The sequence below is a fragment of the Danio rerio genome, chromosome 10 (genome assembly GCF_052040795.2).
Source record: "Danio rerio strain M-AB ecotype USA chromosome 10, GRCz13ab, whole genome shotgun sequence".
Lineage (NCBI taxonomy): Eukaryota > Metazoa > Chordata > Actinopteri > Cypriniformes > Danionidae > Danio > Danio rerio.
In genome coordinates, this window is record NC_141030.1 from 4,783,652 (window position 1) to 4,805,282 (window position 21,631).

General features: G+C 36.5%; 1 protein-coding gene and 1 long non-coding RNA gene across 2 annotated transcripts in view; one reads left to right on the forward strand and one right to left on the reverse strand.

Annotated features, from left to right (window-relative positions):
- LOC147834968 (uncharacterized) overlaps positions 1-21,631 on the reverse strand; it is a 722,499-nt gene that overhangs the window by 693,845 nt on the left and 7,023 nt on the right. The window lies entirely within an intron of this gene.
- grin3a (glutamate receptor, ionotropic, N-methyl-D-aspartate 3A) overlaps positions 12,212-21,631 on the forward strand; it is a 35,592-nt gene continuing 26,172 nt past the window's right edge. Inside the window, exon 1 of the mRNA XM_087269962.1 lies at positions 12,212-13,900. Within this exon, the coding sequence (XP_087126088.1) occupies positions 13,187-13,900 (714 nt within the window). The 5' untranslated portion in view covers positions 12,212-13,186. The remainder of the gene's footprint in view (positions 13,901-21,631) is intronic.

Below are 21,631 nucleotides of genomic sequence, written 5' to 3' on the forward strand. Positions count from 1 at the left end.
ACTACCTATGTTGTAGGCTAGCATTTACAATGAATGCTTAAGCATACTGTCGTATTAAAAATAGTGAACTCATAAAATTAAATATAAAGTGTAGTTTTACTACAGTAAAGTGTGGTGAATTGTAGTACAATCTACCCCATATTGTAAAAAAAAAAACTTCAGCACTGGATCATTTGTTTATATTACAGTTGTCGTGTTACCATAGCAACTATGGTATTACCACAACAGAGTAAATTAAGTACTCAATGACAATATGTGTGTTCAGGGGCCCTGTGGAACAGCTTCTTCTCAAAATGAAGAGGATGACAGGGAAAATGTCCTCCACAATCTCATCAACAATGTGGAAGACAACAGACACTAGTTCACTTTATTTTAGTTGCCATAAAAAAATGTGATTGATAATGAGATTTATTTGAAGAGTGAATAGTACAGTAGGCTATAATACCTTATCAAGTGTTTCTATTAGTTACATTTCTGCTTGCGTTAGTTTTTATTTTTGTCTAAATGCTTTTTTATTTGAAATATCTCATCATATAACATACAGCCAACAATGTTATGGTTTATTAGATTAAAAATTAAAAGTCTATTTTAGTATTTTGGTTATTGTTAATAAATAGTGTACTAATATAATTCATATCAAAAAGCTTGAAAGGAAGAGGGAACACAAGACACAAATTGTGAGTCTGCATATAATCTCACTGAGAGAGCAGTGTACTGAGAGCAAGAAAACTTGTGCGTGAGCAGTGCATATTCGATGCACAAACATTATACTGAGAAAGCTGTTCATCATGCTCACTTTGTGCAGGACGGTTTTGTGTTGTAAACCACTTGAATGTAAAGTAAATACAATAATGGCAACAATAAGAAAAGAAACAAAATCTGCATTTTGTCATGGCATTGGAGTTTACATATCGGCCTGTTGTCTAATATGAATATAGTCAAGCCATTCACAGATATTGCCAGATAATCACTTTACCTCTACCATATACTTTTAACAGATCATTTGTAATTCTGGCTGTCATCCTTTCTTGCATTGTCTTGAGCCATCACATTGCCAATTATATACTATATTGTGAGTAGCCTGGAGAGGTCACAGTCATTCTGCTACATCAAATCACTTTCTACTGGATGTAAAATGCCCATTATAGAACATTATAGAATTTTATAATGTTAAGTTCTAATTCTGCAGTTATTTTGGTGAAAGTAACTAAAAAGTAATATAAGAGTAATGTAACATATTACAATTCTGAGATAGTAATATTGTAAGGTAAGGGATTACATTTAAATAACAGTAATAAGTAATCTGTAATGTATTACAGTTTGGAAGTAACTTGCACAACACTGCTTATAATGCTGCAATCATCTGATCAAATGATCTACAATATGCTTCCATCACAGCTTTTGACTCAACTGACATTCTCCTGAGATGAATCCGTCTCCAGATGAGAAGTTCACGTCTGTGTTAAATCTCTTTGTGCATACGCATCCTCCCCATCAATTTCCAGTTCAAAGTATGAACCGAACAAACCTTTTTCATGTCAATAATCAGATGTCATTGGCTGAAAAAGATAAGATAAATAAATAATACACCTTCAAACAGAACCAGGCTTGCGAGATGAATAAACCGAATCTGATCTCTGAAAGTGGATGAAAGTCATACAAACCAGCTGGCCTTGAAGAGGACTTGATAAATAATTAAAGACATATTAATCTGCTATTATTCAAATTGTTCTCGTGCCATTTTAAATTACAATCGCTCAGCCCATGGTGTATGTTATCTGGGAAAGAAGCTACATAGTTGGGTGCATTTCTAAAAAGTACCAGCTAGAAGCCATTCTGTACATTTTCTCATGAAGAATGCATACAGCAGGAAAAACAGACACACAAAAAAGATGACGAGTTAAAGAAAAGACCTTGGAGAAAAAGTGAAAAGCAGGGAAAAGGGTTTCTGATGCCAGAGGGAATGAAAAGGTATCAACACAAGAAGCAGGAGACTTCCGACACACTAATAAAACACAAACACTGTATTGCAGAGCTCTGTGCAGCACCTCCACCGGGTCAGGTTAGTGTAATGAATTCAAATAATTACTATTTCTTTTCAAACCTCATCTTCTGTAATGAACCTGTTGAAATGACATTTAAAAGCATAGATTGTTTTTACCCTAGGTGCCAAATGGCACGCAGAAACCAATGAGGTTACTCGCTGTATCTTTACAAGTATTTAGAAGCACTGATGGTTGTATTAAAGGAAAAACTAGTACATGAATGCATTACATGCTTAATCATTTCAAAGCTATAGGGGTCAGGTATTAATACAGTTTATTCAGCAAGTATGCATTAAGTTAATTAAAAATGAGAGTAAATAATTGTATTTGTGTAGGATTTGAACTCAAAAAAGTAGCAAAGTGGCTACCATACAAGCAACTCAGGCTCATTCGGAGCTTAAAACGCAAGGTTTCCCAACTAGGACTTCACAATACAAACAGTTTGAAGTGGCTCCAAGAAACCATGCTTCCGTGCATAGATATATACACTAGATATCGCATAGGGACCCTGAGCATGCGTCAATAGCGCCGCCACATTGGTACAGTGCTCCCAGGACAAATGTCATTCAACCGCACTAGTCAACACAGTGTTATCACGTGAAGATGCGGGACTTTAGCGCTGTCTACGGGTGTAGTAACGAGCAAACAAAGAAAACAAAGCACAAAGGCAGAACATTTCATAGGTAATATTAAGTTTTTTTTTGTTTTTGTATGTTTTGAACTTTTGTGCTAATCAGGTAACAATATTGATGATAACAGTCACTTACTGCATTCACCATACGGTAAAGCAGCTCCAACTCGCACTAAACACTCGGCTTATGCTAGTTTTGTTGAATAAAATCAGCAAACAATGCAAAAGAAATATGACAACGAGATGCTGCGGTGCCAGAAACTTGTATTATTGTCGGCTAACGTTAGTGAAAGAGTCGTTCGGGGGATTCATTCACAAACAATTCGCTCCCTCCGTCAGTATGAAAAGTGAAAGCAGGAGAGGAGCTGTGTTTCAGGACACTGATTAGATCGAATTTAACAGGGAGGGTGGATAGTACATTTCTGTGCACACAAACACAAGCTTTTTGTCAGGAATGCCCGTGCGGTCACTGATCCATCAATGAAGAAAAGTGATGTAAAATTATAATTTTCGTAATTAGAAAAAAAAATTACATACTAACATCCAGGAAAACTCCCGATCATAGATATATGTGTATATGTGTATATCTCTGGCTTTGGATGGCCACAGTCCTCCACTGTACCTTGGTCCCGCATTCATTTCAAAGGAGCGCTACCCTGTAGCAAGATGGCCGCGCTATTGACGCATTCCGTCCAAAAGACAACAATAGGCCAGGCGACATCTAATGTATATATCTATGTCAACAACCACCACTGAGCTATGTTCTATCGTTCTTCCCGCTCATTGGTGGATTTTGGCATAGTCCATTTCATTTCAGATGGCGAGGGTGAGTGGAAGAAACCAAGTCGCGGGGGGAATATTTTCTACAGAAATAATTTATGATTTCTTATGTGGCAACAATAGACAACAATAGGCCAGGCGACATCTAATGTATATAACTATGGCTTCCCAGTACCACTGAATGTCTTCTTCATTCACCCACTCACCTATTATACATTCCAGGTGTCTGACCAGTGCCCTCTAGTGCCCTGTAGTTCCATTAAAACACCATTTTAAACAAATGAATAGTTTTTATTCAATGCTTTATTATTATTATAATTTTCCATATTTGCAATGCTTGTATTTTGGCAAGGGCGAAGCAGTGGCACAGTAGGTAATGCTGTTGCCTCACAGCAAGAAGGTTGCTGGGTTGCTGGTTCGAACCTCAGCTCAGTTGGCGTTTCTGTGTGGAGTTTACATGTTCTCCCTGCATTCGTGTGGGTTTCCTCTGAGGGCTCCGGTTTCCCCCGCAATGTAAAGACATGCGGTACAGGTGAAATGGGTAGGCTAAATTGGCCGTAGCGTATGAGCGCCTGTGTGTGGATGTTTTGCAGAGATGGGTGGTGGCTGGAAGGGCATCCGCTGCGTAAAAAACGTGCTGGATAGGTTGGTGGTTCATTCCGCTGTGGCGACCCCGGATTAATAAAGGGACTAAGCCGACAAGAAAATGAATGAATGAATGAATGGATGAACTTGCTCACTCAGGCCTCCACCACGTCCTCCTTCTGTGACACTTGCAAAACCACTAGTAAAATTGTATGTACTGCCATTATGGCAAAGATAAAATAGATTTGTTATCAGAAATTAGTAAATAAAACTAGTATGTTTAAAATGTGTTTAAAACATGTTTTTCTGTGTTAAACAGCCCTTACTAAATATCAGGAAACAAATTTAAAATTTACAGAAGTGTTATTATTTTTGCTATAAAAACTCTATTTTCCTAAAGCCACATTTTCTTTAATATCTCTAATCATGCAAGTAATCCCTTAATGATAAACATGTTGAATCAACTAAAAATATCAAACATCAAAACTATTTCTAGTGTGTAAAACGGAGTTCTTAAACCCAAGATGAGCCAGGCCTTTTAACCAATCTTACACTTATACTTAGACAGATACATCAATATCTGAACATTTACTTGGCTGGGCTTTTATTTCTAGCAGAGCTGTGGCACTGTGTGCTTTCTTCATTTTTTTCTAGTTTAGATGGGATTTCCAGAACAGCACACTGCATTATATGCGTGATTTGAGGCAGTGCTCTTTTGCAATTTGACAGAAGATGAAATGAACAATCCTGACAGAATTCTCCTGTGTCCCTCATGCTGGTCATTCATATTTTATTTCATACTAAGCTTTAATGTCCAATACAATCAATACTTTTGTACTTATCTTCTTGTGTGTTTTTTCTCCTTCACTTCAGGACAAAATTAAACAGAAAAACAAAATATTTATCAAAGAAAAGGTAATAAAATGAAATAAAAAATGACATTACAAAAAGAAATCAAACACTAGTGTCAATACTAATAATAATAATAATATATATATATATATATATATATATATATATATATATATATATATATATATATATATATATATATATATTAACATTTTTGTCAATAGAAATCTTGCTGCCTTTGAAGTGCTTCCAAAATCAAATTTATTACCTATTTATATATATATATATATAAGTAATACATTTGATTTAGAAAGCACTTCAAAGGCAGCAAGATTTCTATTGACAAAAATGTTAATCAAGCGAAAGTATTGAAAGCATGAAAATTGTTTATTATCAATATATTTTCAATGTGGTGATGAATGCAACATAGGCTCTGAAAATGTAGTCCTGTATACATTTCTGGAGATCACAAATTATGTAGCCAAAAGTACATATGACTGAATTTTAAAATGAATGCTATGGGGCTGTTACTTTAGTTCTTAGATTCTTTTTTTGTCTTTCTGGAACTGTTCCAGACCAGACTCGAACCCCATCATCATGGTCAACTCCTCTCAGTGTCTTAAGTCCACTGATGTACATGGCGAGCTAACTGGACAAACTGGTAACAGCAGGAAAGCTGTCCACATGGATCTAAGCGATCAGCTGTTAAGCACGAAAAGGAGTGGCGTCATACCATCCGTTTTATTCCTTTTAAAAATAAAATGCAGCCATACGTTCTTCTTTTTTTAACAGTGCCTTAAATGTTTTTATGTATGTAAATCTTTTTATATTTTAATTCAGTATCGTGATGAGTCTAGTATAGTGAAAGAATCAGTTTATTAACTCAAGTTTGATAAATGGCATCTAAATCCAGTGTTTGGTAAAGAAAACGTTAGCTAACTAGTGCCATTTCCCTTAACTTAGCTGAAAATGAGCTCTGATGTCCCTTTTTATTTACACCATTCATTCAGAACTGACCTTCGGGTCACTGGGAAGGAGGTGGAATAATACATTTGTGTCACTTTATCTTCGCTGATTAGATATGCAGCCAAGTACACAACGTTCCTATGCAGCTCCCAACAATACTTCTGGGTTTCTTCCCACCGCAGCCTCAACTTTGCTTTTAAAAATGGCGGCCGCATGAAATCAGTCTAGTGTTAACAGTTATTGTGACATATGAAGCACTTTCAAACATTAGCAGTAGTCCTGATATCAAAAGTGTAACAATATTTGAATCCCTTTTAAAACAGCTAGCATAATTTCTCTGGCCCAGCTCTGGCCCACACAATCAGGTTTTGCTTGGCCCACATGCCGCAGTGAATTACGGTACATGACTGGACCAAATCTGGCTTCCAGACAAGGGCCAAACACAGACCATATCTGGGCCAAGTCTCAGCCAAGTTAATAACTCATAACTGGGCCTGAACTGGGCCAGATAGGTTGGTGTGTCACGATTGCAATGAAATTGATAAACCTATGGAGTGATGCGCTTTAGGCACACTATGGGCAAGCTTTTTCTCAAAGTGACCTGATTGGTAGGATTTTTTTCTTTACTCAAAAATTATTTTAGTGTATTTTAAATGTGGGTCAAGACTGGCCAAACTCACATGGCCCACTTATTAAATTTTTAAATCTGGGCCAAATACTACGTTTTACATCTGGCCCAAATCTTGTGTGCCGCCTTAAAGACGGTGCCACCTCTGCCAAACCCGGGCCATGTTTGGCCCACATGCTGTATGCCAGTGCCGGATGAATGCCTGCTGTGCCAGCTTTTTGCCAAATCTGGGCCAGAATTCTTTGCTACTAGGGAGGCAACTTCGAAATCATAATATGCTAAATGGATAAAAGTGAAACGGCCTTTAGCATGTTCAATTTTTAGTATGACCCATCAAATTCAAACCCCTGCAGCACTCTGCACAAACAGCTCACACTGGTATTTCCTCATGACCTACAATAATCTCCAGCACAGCATTGGAAGCCGATGAAGCAACCGCTCATGCCTGGTTCCTGCGTCCCCTCTAATAATTAAGTCTGATAGGAGGGCAATGAGAACATGTGATTTATTACTTCGGCTTGTCAATGAAAGGTCAAGGAGTCGCCGGTGAGCCCACCTCTCTCATGATGCAGGTCTACACTTGGACTTTAATGCTCTCTGTGTGGTAGATTTCATGCTAAGGCAATTACTGGGATGTCGTTCGTTCGTGCAACACTTGTTTTTTAATCAATAATATTTAGTGATTGGTGGAAGTCATTGTGCTTATACTGTAGGTATATACCAAGTCATTTATTGGAATTATGAGTGATTTGATTTAGACTGGAAATTTGGAATTTTATTAACAGAAACATTGAATAAAGAGATGATCTGTGTTCATGACGTTGGATAGCCTTTGATTAGACTGGCATTATTGAGCAGACGAGGATGTACTTATAGCTACAGCTACAGATACCCAAAACATTTGACCAAATTATTACACTTTGAAAGCAAAGCTAAAAAAATTCCAAGGAAATGTGTGCAAACTTCTGACTGTCTAGAAATTAATAAAAAAATTCTCTCATTATTCTGGCATTTAGTAAATGTAAATCATTTAGGTAATTCTAACGGACCTGAAATAGTAAACGTTTAGTATTTTTAATGGGCCTTGATAATGTCTCTGGGGCCCCCCTAAATGTATGGGCCCTCAGATTTGCTTCCCTCCCCTAGTAGCGCCCCTGATCCTCCTCCTTCTCTAAACCCAACCTATTTTTTTCATTGACCTGCCACCCGCTTAAGGCTGATTTATACTTCTGCGTCAAACACCGGCGTATGCTACAGCGCTAACGCATAGCCCTTCGCCGTGGCCGTCGCCGTCACTGACGTGCACCTCTCAAAAAATGTAACTAAACGTCGCAACGACGCGTAGCGTAAGCTCTGTGATTGGTCGGCTTGGTAGCGCTGACGAGTCTGGGTGGGACCGAGAGCCGCGCGAATGGCGCGAGCGATTGTTTACAAGTGTGGAGTCCCGTGAAGGAGCTCCGGATGGAAAGTTTTGTTTTGTGTTTACCTCATAGTTAAAGTTGTTGCACGTCCGCCGGTTCCTGCCTCAAAATGAGCGAGTTTGAGCCACTTGTACATCCCGGAAGTGTTCAGGAAAAGCAAAAAAGCAGAGAAGAAACTCGACACAGAGGAACATTTACACCTCACTGCCAACTAGCGTTTCGGAAGTGTTAATGCAGACCGACAGAGACAGCGCGCAGAAGTATAAATGCACAGCCACGCGCGGTGCATGCGCTGTGGGTTACGCCGGTCACCTGACGCAGAAGTATAAATCAGGCTTTACTTTCCTAAACCCAACCAACGATTTACAAAAGCCTTCCAGAAAAAAAAGCCCTCGTCTAATTTTTACCATGTTTTCAGATTTTACCACATTCTCACACTGTTATTTACTTGTTCATTTTATTTTTTGGATTCTGTTTTTGTCTGACCTGATTCATGGAACCGCTCTTCCTCGGACTCGAACCCCATCGTCGTCGTGGTCAGCTCCTCTCTGTGTCTGCCGACGTACATGACGAGTTAACAAAACAAACTGGTTGTGATGGGAAAGCCCTCTACACGGAGGTAAGCGGTCAGCTGGTACAGTGTCATACCATCCCGTATCGTTCCTTTAAAAATATTAAATGTAGCCATACAAACCTCCAAATACATAATTCGTGGTCTCCAGAAACGTCCACGGGACTAATTTTTTAGAGTAAGCCTGTGTTGCATATCATACTCCAGGACTACAACTCCCATCACTCATTGCATCACTCAACCTGCCACAGCTGATAGTAATCTGGACACACACACACACACAGCTGAAGATCACTTTCTTACGCTGATTACCTGGACTATTTAAACAACACTAGCTCACTCTCCTGTCTCCTGAGTCTTTTCAGTTTGTTGCTACATTACAAAGTGTTTTCCTTGTCTTGCCTTGCCAGTGTTTTCACAGTTGGACTTTTTATCCTATCTTTGATTCTTTGCCACCTCTTTTCCTCTTTTAGGCATTAAACTCGTAGATTGTTGTAGCTGGTTTTTGACTATTTTAATAAACTGCATCTGAATCTATCATCATGTGCCCCCCTTCGCAACACATTCGCTTTTGATATCGATTTTTTATTTCTGCTTAAACAGAGCAGATAAGTATAACCTAAGGGTCTGTACATACAGTATGTACCTATTGTACAAATTTAGATGGTTCAATGTTTTTGAATTTTCAATTTCTTTAATACTTTCTGGAACTGGAGCCAAGAAATTTATGGAGCCCTGTGATAAAGAAATGCACTTAACTGGATTGAATGGGAACTTGAAGTGTACTTTAAAATCTTACAGTAAAAACATTCAAATAAAAGTACTTGCAAATAATATAATACTAATGCAATAAAGAAGCCTCTCAACTGTATTTAAAGAGTAAACTGTCATGTGTTTTACACTTTTGAATGCTCTGTGAAGTAATGTGAAATGATCTAAATACTGTGAATGAAGTGTAAAATGACCTAAAATGTTTTCTCGATTTTACAATAAATTAGGTGCACTTTGTAAATAACTTTTCCGAAAAAGTAGATTTAATTTATAATTAAATTTTCTTTAAATATATACTTTTTTAAAAAGCAACGTGTCAAAACTCTCCATATTAGATTAAATGTAAAAATAAATATGCCATACATCACATTACCTCAAGATTCTAATTACAGTAGATTGTGTTGAGGGATCAAGGCATCAGGTCATTTATTGCAGTCTGTATGCCAAACCGGGACCTCAGGGGACAACCGGTGAACTGGCTGCACAGTCTAAAAGAAGGACGTGAGAGATTAATGGCAGTGGTGATGAGATACAACAGCCATCAGATATTTTCTTGTTCATCACTCTCCGTCAGCAGTGTTGGGGTGTCACGCTCCTCTTATCCAGCCTCTCCTGCCGTATGTCATCATTGCGTCAGTGATTGGACGACAGCTGCTGATGAGTCAAGAGGAAGCGTGAGGTTATACTTCCAAACCAATGTGAATTACTTTCATCAAAACTGCTGTGCACTTTCATCTGGCTGCCACGACAGATGAAATGCTGTGAGGCTATCAACAAAAACGTAGAGATAATACATATTTTCCATTCATATGAATGTGACAGCATGAGGATAAACAACATCTGCTTACCTTGCTGCTGCCTTTAACTTGCTCACTGGTCCGACGTTATAATCTGTGCATTAACTTTCTTTTGTTCATTTTGAGAGACTACAGACACACACACACACACACACACACACACACACACACACACACACACACACACACACACAGACACACACACGCACATACATTATATATATAATTATTAATGGTAATAATAATTACAGCAATAATGTCTGGAGTAATATTTTCATTTAAAACTACATTAAGTAATAAATAAATATTTAATAAATAAATATTTAACATTTTTAATATTAAATATTTAAATATTTAACTTTTTTTTAAGAAATACCACCTTGATTAACAGAATAATTTTATTTAAGTTATTAAATAAAATTAATAATTAAGAAAAAACTGACCCCAAACTTTTGACCGGTAGTATATATATATATATATATATATATATATATATATATATATATATATATATATATATATATATATATATTTAATTGATTTTCTTTTCAGCTTAGTCCTTTTAATAATCAGGGGTTGCCACAATGGAATAAACCAGTTTTACACTGCAGCTGCGGCTGCCCTTCCAGCTGCAACTCAACACTGGAAACATCCTCTTTCACACACATACACACTGCAGCCAATTTAACTTATTCAATTCACCAATTGAGCAACCGGGGTTCAAACCAGCAACCTTTTTGCTGTGAGGCAATTGTGCTACCCACTGCGCCACCGTGATGTACCTTGTATATTTACTGTATACAGGGCCGGATTTAACCAATAAGCAAGGTAAGCAGCCACTTAGAGCTCCAGGAAATTTGAAAACCCCCAATAAATACCTTAAAGTATAATTTATATCTATAAATTATAAATAACATCATTTTATCTTGTATTTTGTAGAGTCGAGGGTGTAATATATAAAAGTGTATCATAATTGTTATATCTGTGAAATGTGTGCTTACCTGCCAACAATGGAGCAGTTCAGCTGTCAAATCAGATGAAGATTTAGTTTAAAAAAAAAAAAAAATTATTGAATTTTTTAGTTGTTTTTTGTTTTTTTTATAAAGTTTTTTTTTTTTAAAGTCAGCAAAAAAAAAAATAATAATAATAAAATATTACAAAGGGTATATATTAGGACTTTAAAGCCCTATGGCTTGAATTGCTTAGGGCCCCCAAATCACTAAATCCGACCATTAATATATAGATGTAATCAGAATTACTAAACCACCTGAATTATTCGCCCCCTGTTTATTTCCTTTCCCAATTTCTGTTTAACAGAGAGAAAATCTTTTCAACACATTTCTAAACATAATAGATTTAATAACTCATTTCTAATAATGGATTTATTTTATCTTTGCCATGATGACAGTAAATTATATTTGACTAGATATTTTTCAAGACACTTCCATACAGCTTAAAGTGACATTTAAAGGCTTAACTAGGTTAATTAGGTTAACTAGGCAGGTTACGGTAATTAGGCAAGTTATTAACGATGGTTTGTTTTGTAGACTATTGAAAAAAAATACAGCTTAAATGGGCTAATAATTTTGACCTTAAAATAATTTTAAAAAAATAAAAAACTAGTTTTATTCTAGCCGAAATTAAACAAATAAGACTTTCTCCAGAAGAAAAAATATTATCAGACACACTGTGAAAAATGGTTTGCGGCTGGAAGGGCATCCGCTGTGTAAAAATGTGCTGAATAAATTGGTGGCTCATTCCGCTGTGGTGACCCCAGACTAATAAAGGGACTAAGCCGAAAAGAAAATGAATGAATGAATGATAAATTAAATTATTCTGATATATATATATATATATATATATATATATATATATATATATATATATATATATATATATATATATATATATATATATATATATATAGTCAGAATTATTAGCCCCCCTTAGAATTTTCTATTCTTTTTTAAATATTTCCCAAATAATGTTTAACAGAGTAGGGAAATTTTCACAGTATATGTCTGATAATATTTTTTTCTTCTGGAGAAGTCTGATTTGTTTTACTATGACTGGAATAAAAACAGTTTTTATTTTTATTTTTTGTAATCATTTTAAGGACAAAATTATTAGCCCCTTTATATATTCTTTCAATAGTCTACAGAACAAACCATTGTTATACAATGACTTGCCTAATTACCCTAACCTGCCTAGTTAACCTAATTAACATAGTTAAGCCATTTAATGTCACTTTAAGCTGTATAGAAGTTTCAGATGGTAAATACAAGTTTGGGCAAATTATCAAAAAAAAAAAAAAAAAGTGCCAAGTTTATAAGAAAGTAATATTTTTATTAATATTGTATTGTTTCATTTATGTTATTCGTTTTGCTTGTTGTGAGGGGGATATAAAGCAGCTGACTCATATTTTAGATAAAACTAAACTTAAAAAAAAAAAAAAAAAAAAAGCACGCCCCTAAATCCATCATCCATGAATGTTTGACTGATGCCATAAGCAGCAGAGGTGCCAGTGCAGCAGTGAACGAGTTAAAGCACAGCACGGCCAGTGCAGTAATCTGCACTATTCTGCACAAGCGCCATTCCGGGAGTTTATCGGAACAGTTTGACTGCGCAACATGTTTAAACATCCGTTTTAGTTCTTATACATTCCTGGAGATCCGTAATTTACATTTTTATTCAACGTAATCAAATATAAGATGGAATACTGGTTGCGTGCTAAAATATACACAAATGGAAAATCTAACTATTTATTTCATATTCTTGGACTTTCCATATGCTAATGCGAAGAACAGAATCGGTTTGGATTTGTGCAGTCAGTTTACATATTAGTAGGGGCTGCCTTTTCACCTGTTTGGAGAGCGCGTAAAACTCGCTTCTAATTGTTTCCTTCGAAGGTGTTGTCAGTAAACGCGTTTGAGATGAGAAACGAGTGTTTTGATCCGCGCTGGACACTTGCACTGCTGGCGATCCCTCAGAAGCCTGTTGGAGAGGAGCGCAACTTTGCTGCGTCTAGGAGATTCACCGGTGATCCATCATCTATCCAGCGCTGTGCAGGAGCCACCGGGCGCGCAGGTGGACGTGGATCCCGTCGTTTCCAGAGATTAACCGAGCCTTGTTTGGAGTAATGCCGGGCTCTTGGATCTGGGGTGCGCTGGGAAGGTTGATGTGGCTTTCATTTCTTGCGCCAAGCGCTTTGATAATGATCCTCGTTCCTCCGGCGTCTCTGGCGCATCCACAACCATGTCAGATTCTGAAGAGAATCGGACATACGGTGAGAGTCGGAGCTCTGCATCTTCAGCCTCGAGTATTCAGGCAGGATTCCTTCAGTGGGAGAGATCTGGACTGGGATGCGGACAGAGAAATGTGGGAAGAGTGGGATGTGATATTTCAAAGTGACCACGAAGAAGACTGGAGGGGTATCAGGACTAAAAGCTCAGTGAATAACCTCAACAAGGCCTCCAAAAGTAAAACCGTACTCAAACAAGTGGCTCCGGATGTTGTGTTTCTGCCACGAGACTCTGTATTACTCGCTTCAGAGAGCCTCAATCGAGTGGCGGGGCTTTTACCTTACAACCTCACGCTCGAGATTGTCATGGCTGTGGAAGCAGGGCTTGGAGAATTACCTGCTTTCTCCTTTTCCTCTTCATCTACACCTGCCTGTGCGGATCCTGTGTCGTTCCTGCAAAGTGTTTGCCACACTGTCATTGTTCAAGGAGTTTCTGCCATCATTTCGTTTCCTCAAAACAGGGACGAACTGGTGAAGTTGGAATTTATTGCCTCAACGCTGCAGATTCCAGTCATCAGCGTCGTCCAGAGTGAATTCCAACGACAGACTCAGGTGTGTTGATTTCGAAAATAAATCTTTTTTACACTCTAAACTCTGTAAAATATGCTAAAAAAAATTTATTTTTGTCTAAACGACGGTTCTATATTCATAAGTTTTTGGTTTGTAAACTTGTAACAGTCAAACATTTTTCAACGCCATCTTATTATAGATGTAATTAATATCAAGTAGTCTATCTATCTATCTATCTATCTATCTATCTATCTATCTATCTATCTATCTATCTATCTATCTATCTATCTATCTATCTATCTATCTATCTATCTATCTATCTATCATATTTAATATATAATACATTTGCTACAAGTAAAAAAAACACTAATCTTAACCATATTTTGTAGGAGTATATTTAGGATTCATGGTCAACAGTGGCAAGCAGTTTCTTCAGCAATGTAAATAAATAATGCAAGGTTGAACAACAGCTTTATACACAGAATCAGAGGACACTTGTTGAAATGTTTGGAATTGAGGGACTGGGTTGGATGCATGAATAAATAGCTGTTTTAGTATAATGTACTGATTTTTGAGTTTGAATTGTAAACATTACACTTGGCTGGATGAACGCATGATGACACTCCATACAGTTTGGTGCAACCTTCTGCTAGTCAACTTAAATTGTATTTTGTCGTTGTAAACATGCAAAATGTGTTGTTGTGTCAGATACAAATAAATAAATAAATAAATACAATTAACAAATGTAAAATACATTACAAATTCTGTCAAATATATAATGTAACTTAAATTACCAATCCTAATAATATTTCTAGACATGTTAAATAAAACAAATACACTGGAGTATGTCATGAGTTGTTTCCGATTTGTATTTAATAATTTTACCAGCAGTTTCTGACTGAAAATAAATAAATAAATGTTAAAAAAAAAAAAATATATATATATATATATATATATATATATATATATATATATATATATATATATATATATATATATATATATATATATATATATATATATATATATATATATATATATATATATATATATATGAATCAATGAATGATCTAAGAATATAAAATAATTGTGAACTGATTTTCTCTCTTTATCAGAGAGACAATCCATGAATCAAATTAACATGAATGGAAGATTGTTTTTCTTTTAAAAAGTAGCACGTTTAATGTATATAATATATAACAGTTGTACTGTATATATTTTCCCAGTGATGGGTTGCAGCTGGAAAGACATCAGCTGCATAAAACATATGCTGGATAAGTTGGCGGTTCATTCCGCTGTGGTGACCCCAGATTAATAAAGTGACTAAGCCGAAAAAAAAAATAAATGACAGAATGAACAATTGTATATAATGTAAATATATATATGAAAAAAGTATCCACCATGTAAAACAGTTGTCAGTTAAATTGGTGGTTCACACCACTGTGGCGACCCCATAGTAAAGCATGAAATATGCTGCAGGAATGTGAGTTTAATGGAATTATGTTTATGCATTTCTGAAGTTTAAAGTTGTCTATGTTATGAAATGCTTACAGGTAGGCTTATATATGTAAGTCTGGTGATGTAGATGTGCAAGTGATAATCTAAGATCATGTTTAGGCATTAAAGAGTAAAATAAATTTGTCAGCTGATGATGAACATGTATTATTCCATATATCATATCAAATGCATAAACATCCTAATTGCTTTTTAGGACAATTATTGATTTTAAAAATTGGTATCAAGGACTCAATATACAGTTGAAGTCAGAATTATTAGCCCCCCTCCATCCTAATATATTAGCCTCCCTGTTTATTTTTTCCCCAACTTCTGTTTAAAAAGATTTTTGTCAACACTTTTCTAATCATAATAGTTTTAATAACTCATTTCTAATAACTGATTTATTTTATCTTTGCCATGATGACAGTAAATAATATTTTACTAGATATATTTCATGACACTTCTATACAGCTTAAAGTGACATTTAAAGGCTTAATTAGGTTAACTAGACAGGTTAGGGTAATTAGGCAAGTCTTTGTGTAATGGTGGTTTGTTCTGTTGACAATCGGAAGAAAAATTAGCGTAAAGGGGCTTATAATTTTGACCTTAAAATTGCTTTTTAAAAATATAAACTGGTTTTATTCTAGCCGAAATAAACGAATAAGACTTTCTCCAGAAGAAAAAATATTATCAGACATACTGTGAAAATTTCCTTGCTCTGTTAAACATCGTTTGGGAAATATTAATATTAATTATGATAAGAAAACTAAATTTAAAGGGGGGCTAATAATTCTGACTTCGACTAAATATTTTTTCTAACTAGCAAGTTTGATGTTTAAATAGTTGTTAAGTAATAAGTTTGCTATTGCACCTGCCTAAATCATACAGACACTAAAAAAGGAATGCATGCCTGCGGCACACAGTGTTTGTTAAAAAATGCGCAAGCCTAAGGGCTGAGCTGTTTGATAGAGTATCGGATCTTTTGAAGTTAGCACCATCTTCTGGTCAGGTCGCTCTTCACATGGCTCATGTCAAGATTTAGTCTCATATTTCACTGTAAGTGCAGAATCAGCCTCTACTCTCTATCCAAACAGCAATTAGTCTTTCAGCGCGCTTGTTACCGAGCATTACCGAATTCTGTCAGAACTACACATTGTTTTTTGTGACTGCTGTTCACAGATGGTGGACAAATTCAAAGCTTTTACAAACAGGTTTTTGAGAAAATTGGCAAAATGAAATCTCTTGATCTTGTTTTGTCATAATAATATAGTTAGTCGGATTTTATTATTTAGTGGGGTTGACAATCTTTTCAGAAAATTCAAAGTAAATATTTTTCAATATTTTGACGTTATGATGAAAGACAATAAAATGCTTTTGATTTATTCATCATTAAAGGAGGAAAAACTAAATACGAATAAAATCATAATCTCAAACCAAAGGTAAACATAATAGGGTTTTTTCTATGTTTAGGTGTATAGTGAAAGATAATAAAATGCTTTTGATTTATTTCATTATTCAATTACCGTATTTAAAAAATAAATAAGAATAAAAACATAATCTCAAATCAAAAGTCGAACATACATTTTCTTGTCGGCTTAGTCCCTCCATTAATCCAGGGTTGCCACAGTGGAATGAACCGCCAACTTATCCAGCAAGTGTTTACGCAGCGGATGCCCTTCCAGCTGCAACCCATCTCTGGGAAACATCCACAGACACACACACACACACACACTACGGACAGTTTAGCCTACCCAATTCACCTGTACTGCATGTTTTTGGACTGTGGGGTAATCAGGAGCACCTGGAGGAAACCCACGTGAACGCAGGGAAAACATGCAAACTCCACACAGAAACGCCAACTGAGCCAAGGTTCGAACCAGCGACCTTCTTGCTGTGAAGCGACAGCACTACCTACTGCGCTACTGCTTCGCCCAAAAGGCAAACAAACCACAGATATTTTTATGTATTTGGAGGTTTAATGAATTGTAATAAAGTGCTTTTGATTTATTTTATCATTAAATTACCGGATTGAAAAACTAAAAAAGGATAAAATTATAATCTCAATGTAAACGTCGGACATACCTTAGGGATTTCTCTTTATTTTGGTGTATGCATGGGCCAGTATAAGATTCTGATGATATGATAGATATAAATATCACAGTTTCACAGTATTGAGATTGCAGCTCTAAAATATGTTCTTATAAATGTCTGTGTAAAAAACATTTCCCCCCTTTGTACACAATGTGTTTTAATTTGAGAAACATTAAAAAATATTTTGGAGCAGTACATGTCAGGCTAAATGATGAACATGAATTGTTGACTTCTACTTCAAAAACACTGATTTTTTTAAAGTTTAAAATGGCAACTTTTGACATGTTCTCTGTTGGAGACACTGCTGTCCTAAAGAACTAAAAAAATACCTTACCATACGTTAGGAGAGTAGAGCAGAAAATTATGATGGTTTTAAAACCTTGACTTTTCCAAACCGTATACCTTCAACACGGTTATCATCCCATGCCTATTTGGGCGTATAGTGAAAGATAATAAAATGCTTTTGATTTATTTTATTAATTAAATACTGGATTGAAAAACCAAATAAGAATAAAATCATAATCTCTATGCAAAAGTTGAACTTACCATAGAGATTTTTATGTACTTAGAGGTATAATAAAATATTATAAAATACTTTAGATTTATTTTATTATTAAATTACCGAATTGAAAAACTAAATAAGAATAAAATCATAATTTCAATGCAAAAGTCGAACATACCATGGAGATTTTTCTGTATTTAGATGTATAGTGGGCGAGGCAGTGGCGCAGTAGTGCTGTCGCCTCACAGCAAGAAGGTCGCTGGGGTGCGGGTTCGAACCTCGGCTCAGTTGGCGTTTCTTTGAGGAGTTTGCATGTTCTCCCTGCCTTCGCGTGGGTTTCCTGCGGGTGCTCCGTTTTCCCCCACAGTCCAAAGACATGCGGAACAGGTCTGCTGCGGCGACCCCGGATTAATAAAGGGACTAAGCCGACAAGAAAATGAATGAATGAATAGATGTATAGTGAAAGATACTAAAATGCTTTTCATTTGTGTTATCATTAAATTAACGGATTGAAAAACTAAATAAGAATAAAATCATAATCTCAAAGCAAAAGTCGAACATACACAGCAAATTGTGAGGTGTTGAATTTCTGGTGTAAGTCCTGTAGTGTTAAAATCCAAGTGTACATATACTGTTTTTATTGCTGATATGGGTTAAATCAGGGTTTTTCAAAGTCTAAGACAGTGGGCCTCCCTTTTGACACAACTTATCCATTGGCGCCCCCCTCCTCCCAAACACGCACACACACACACACACACACACACACACACACACACACACACACACACACACACACACGCACACGCACACGCACACGCACACAAACACACACACAAACACACACACACACATACTCAAATACTGATCATCATATCGTCGTCTTTTGGGTTTAAGCCCTGAACTTGAAGGCTTTTGTGGCGAGGGGGCGTGGCCGAGAGCCGTGGGAACGGAGTGAGGCCACCGCGTAAGTGGATACACCTGCCTCGGATCCCACGGAAGGAGCTCTGGATCATAAAAGGAGGAACGAGGACAGAGGAAGCCGAGAGAGCACCGGGCCCGGACATATTTTACTTTTGCTTTCAGTTTGACGGCAGTCTCCGTGAGGATCCTCAGAAACCGACTCATTGTATTAGCAGGCTGTATTAGCTTTGTTTAATTAAAACGTTTAAATATAATAAAAAATACATATAATAATTAAAATTAATTATATTTTTATTATATTATATTTTTCCCGCGCCTCCCCTGACATGCTATGGCGCCCCCCAGGGGAGGCGCGCCTCACACTTTGAAAACCCCTGGGTTAAATTAAACGCTTAAACACTCATTTTAGTAGGGCAACAAACAAAAAAGTTTATTGACATTTTGTATTATTATTAATCTTATTATTTTTATTATTATTATTATTGTTGTTATTATTATTATTATTATTCCAGGGTGTTAAAACCTTCAAATGTACACTTTTCTTTGTTCACGTTTACTCATGTTTAAAGAAGAAGAAAAAAATAATAATTTATGCTAAATATGACCTGGCAGTGGTGATAGAATATACTCTTTTTGCATTAGTTTACAATTTACTCTGCTTAAGTTTATATATTCAACACTTTTTAAAGTGTAACTTATACACTGGGTTGGTGGAACTCATACAGGGTACATACACCAGAAGAGAGTGTATATTAACACCTCTGGAGTTATATGTACACTGGACAATTTGCCTAGCAGGTGTTAAAATGTTTAATGTGTGCATGTTTACACTCTAAGTGTAAAATATTTCACACTGAAGAGGTTCATATATTCAACACTTCTGAAAGTGCAACCTGAGCACTTGGCTGGTAGGACTCATATATACACCAGAAAAGTGTTAAATTCCCCACATGTGGTGTAAAACAACTGTGTACCTTTATTTCTGTTGTACCATAAAACGTACTGAACAGTATCATAAGAGGTATTTTCTGTACCATATAAGGTGCAACTTTTACAAAGGTACAAAACTGTTCTTTAAGGAACATTATTTGTATCACCGAGTACCTTTTATTCTGGGAGTGTAGGTTAGAATGTGGGCTAGGTTTAGGGTTAGTTGCATGCAATTGTGCTAAATTGTAATTATTATAGACCATTTCAATGTCGTTGGGCCATGAACATTTCCTGCCTGTTATCAAACTATTTCATAACTGTAACAAGATGCAATTCAATCATAACTTAATGTCAAAACAGCAATATTTATCAATATGTGGCTCTTTTTAGATTCTCGTAAGCTATAGAAATTAAAAATGTAAAAAAGGAAATACACTGGGAACGTTGTTTTTGTTTACAAGGACACCTTAAAATAAAGTGTTACCAAACCATCCATTTTCATAAAATACATTATTACTGCATCTAAATCATTTTCCTTTGGCTTAGTCCCTTTATTCATCAGGTGTCGCCACAGTGGAATGAACCGACAACTTATACAGAATATGTTTAACGCTTCCCATTCACTTTAAATGAGTGACATCAAGCATTGCCGAACTGCATTGTGGATCCGTTGGGGCCGCTTCAGAGGCGTTGCTCGCTGCAGAAGTTAGGACTAGCTCAACTTTTCAAGCACCAACGGAAGCGTCAGCCAATCAGCTCGCTGTATGCAAATGCACCAGCTAGACAGTGGCCTATTGCTGATTGAATTTCATTGGCTGACACTTCTATGACGATCGCTTCAGCCCCAACTTCAGACACGCCTTCAGTCAAGCATTGACGCTGAAGCCCTATGTGAATGGAGCGTTACAGAGCGAATGCCTTCCAGCTGCAACCTGGTAGTGGGAAACATCCATACACACTCATTCACACATATACACTACGGCCAATTTAGTTCATTCAATTCACCTTTAGCGCATGTCTTTGGACTGTGGAGTAAAACCAGAGCACCCGGAGGAAACATGAAAATATGCAAACTCCACACAGAAATGCCAACTGGCCCTGCGGGGACTCGAACCAGCATTCTTCTTGCTGTGAGGTGACAGTGCTAACCACTGAGCCACCGTGTCGTTGCATCTAAATCTGATTTCCCTAACGTTATCTGCTCAATATCTGGTGATGCTTAACTACATAATAACTACATAGTCATTAGGCATAACGAGGCTACTAGAACTCCACCATAACTCAATTAGATCCTTACATAATAACAACTAAATTATTTTACAGTTTGATAGTTTCATCATTTATTATGCTGAAATTATTTAACGATTTTCTGTAAGATTCAAGGTTATGAAAAGACAAACGGAGAGTCCATCAAGCGACTCTCCACAGGCCGGAAAGAACTGGGGCGTATCAAATCACCCATCTTTAACCATACATCTTCGAAGCTGCTGGAAACGCACATAATTGCATCACCCTCCAGTGCTTTTTTTATGACACAGCAGTAATATCTGGCTGCATCTCAGCTTGAAAATCATTTAACGACACGGGCATTCTGCGTGGTGTGTCCGCTCAAACCCTCTAAATGTCTCTTTTTAACTTGTTAGCAGTACTTAGCGTTCTCCCTCTGGTTAGGTCAATTAGATTTCACGACAACTTCTGGTGAAAATAAGTCCGACTTTGTTTAGACATCTTCAAATAAATCCCTGGAAAGCCTTTGCTAAATCAGTTCTGATTAGCCTGTTTTCTGGCGTCACGTAATTGCAGCCCCAGGGGAAATTAAACGGCTCGGCTAA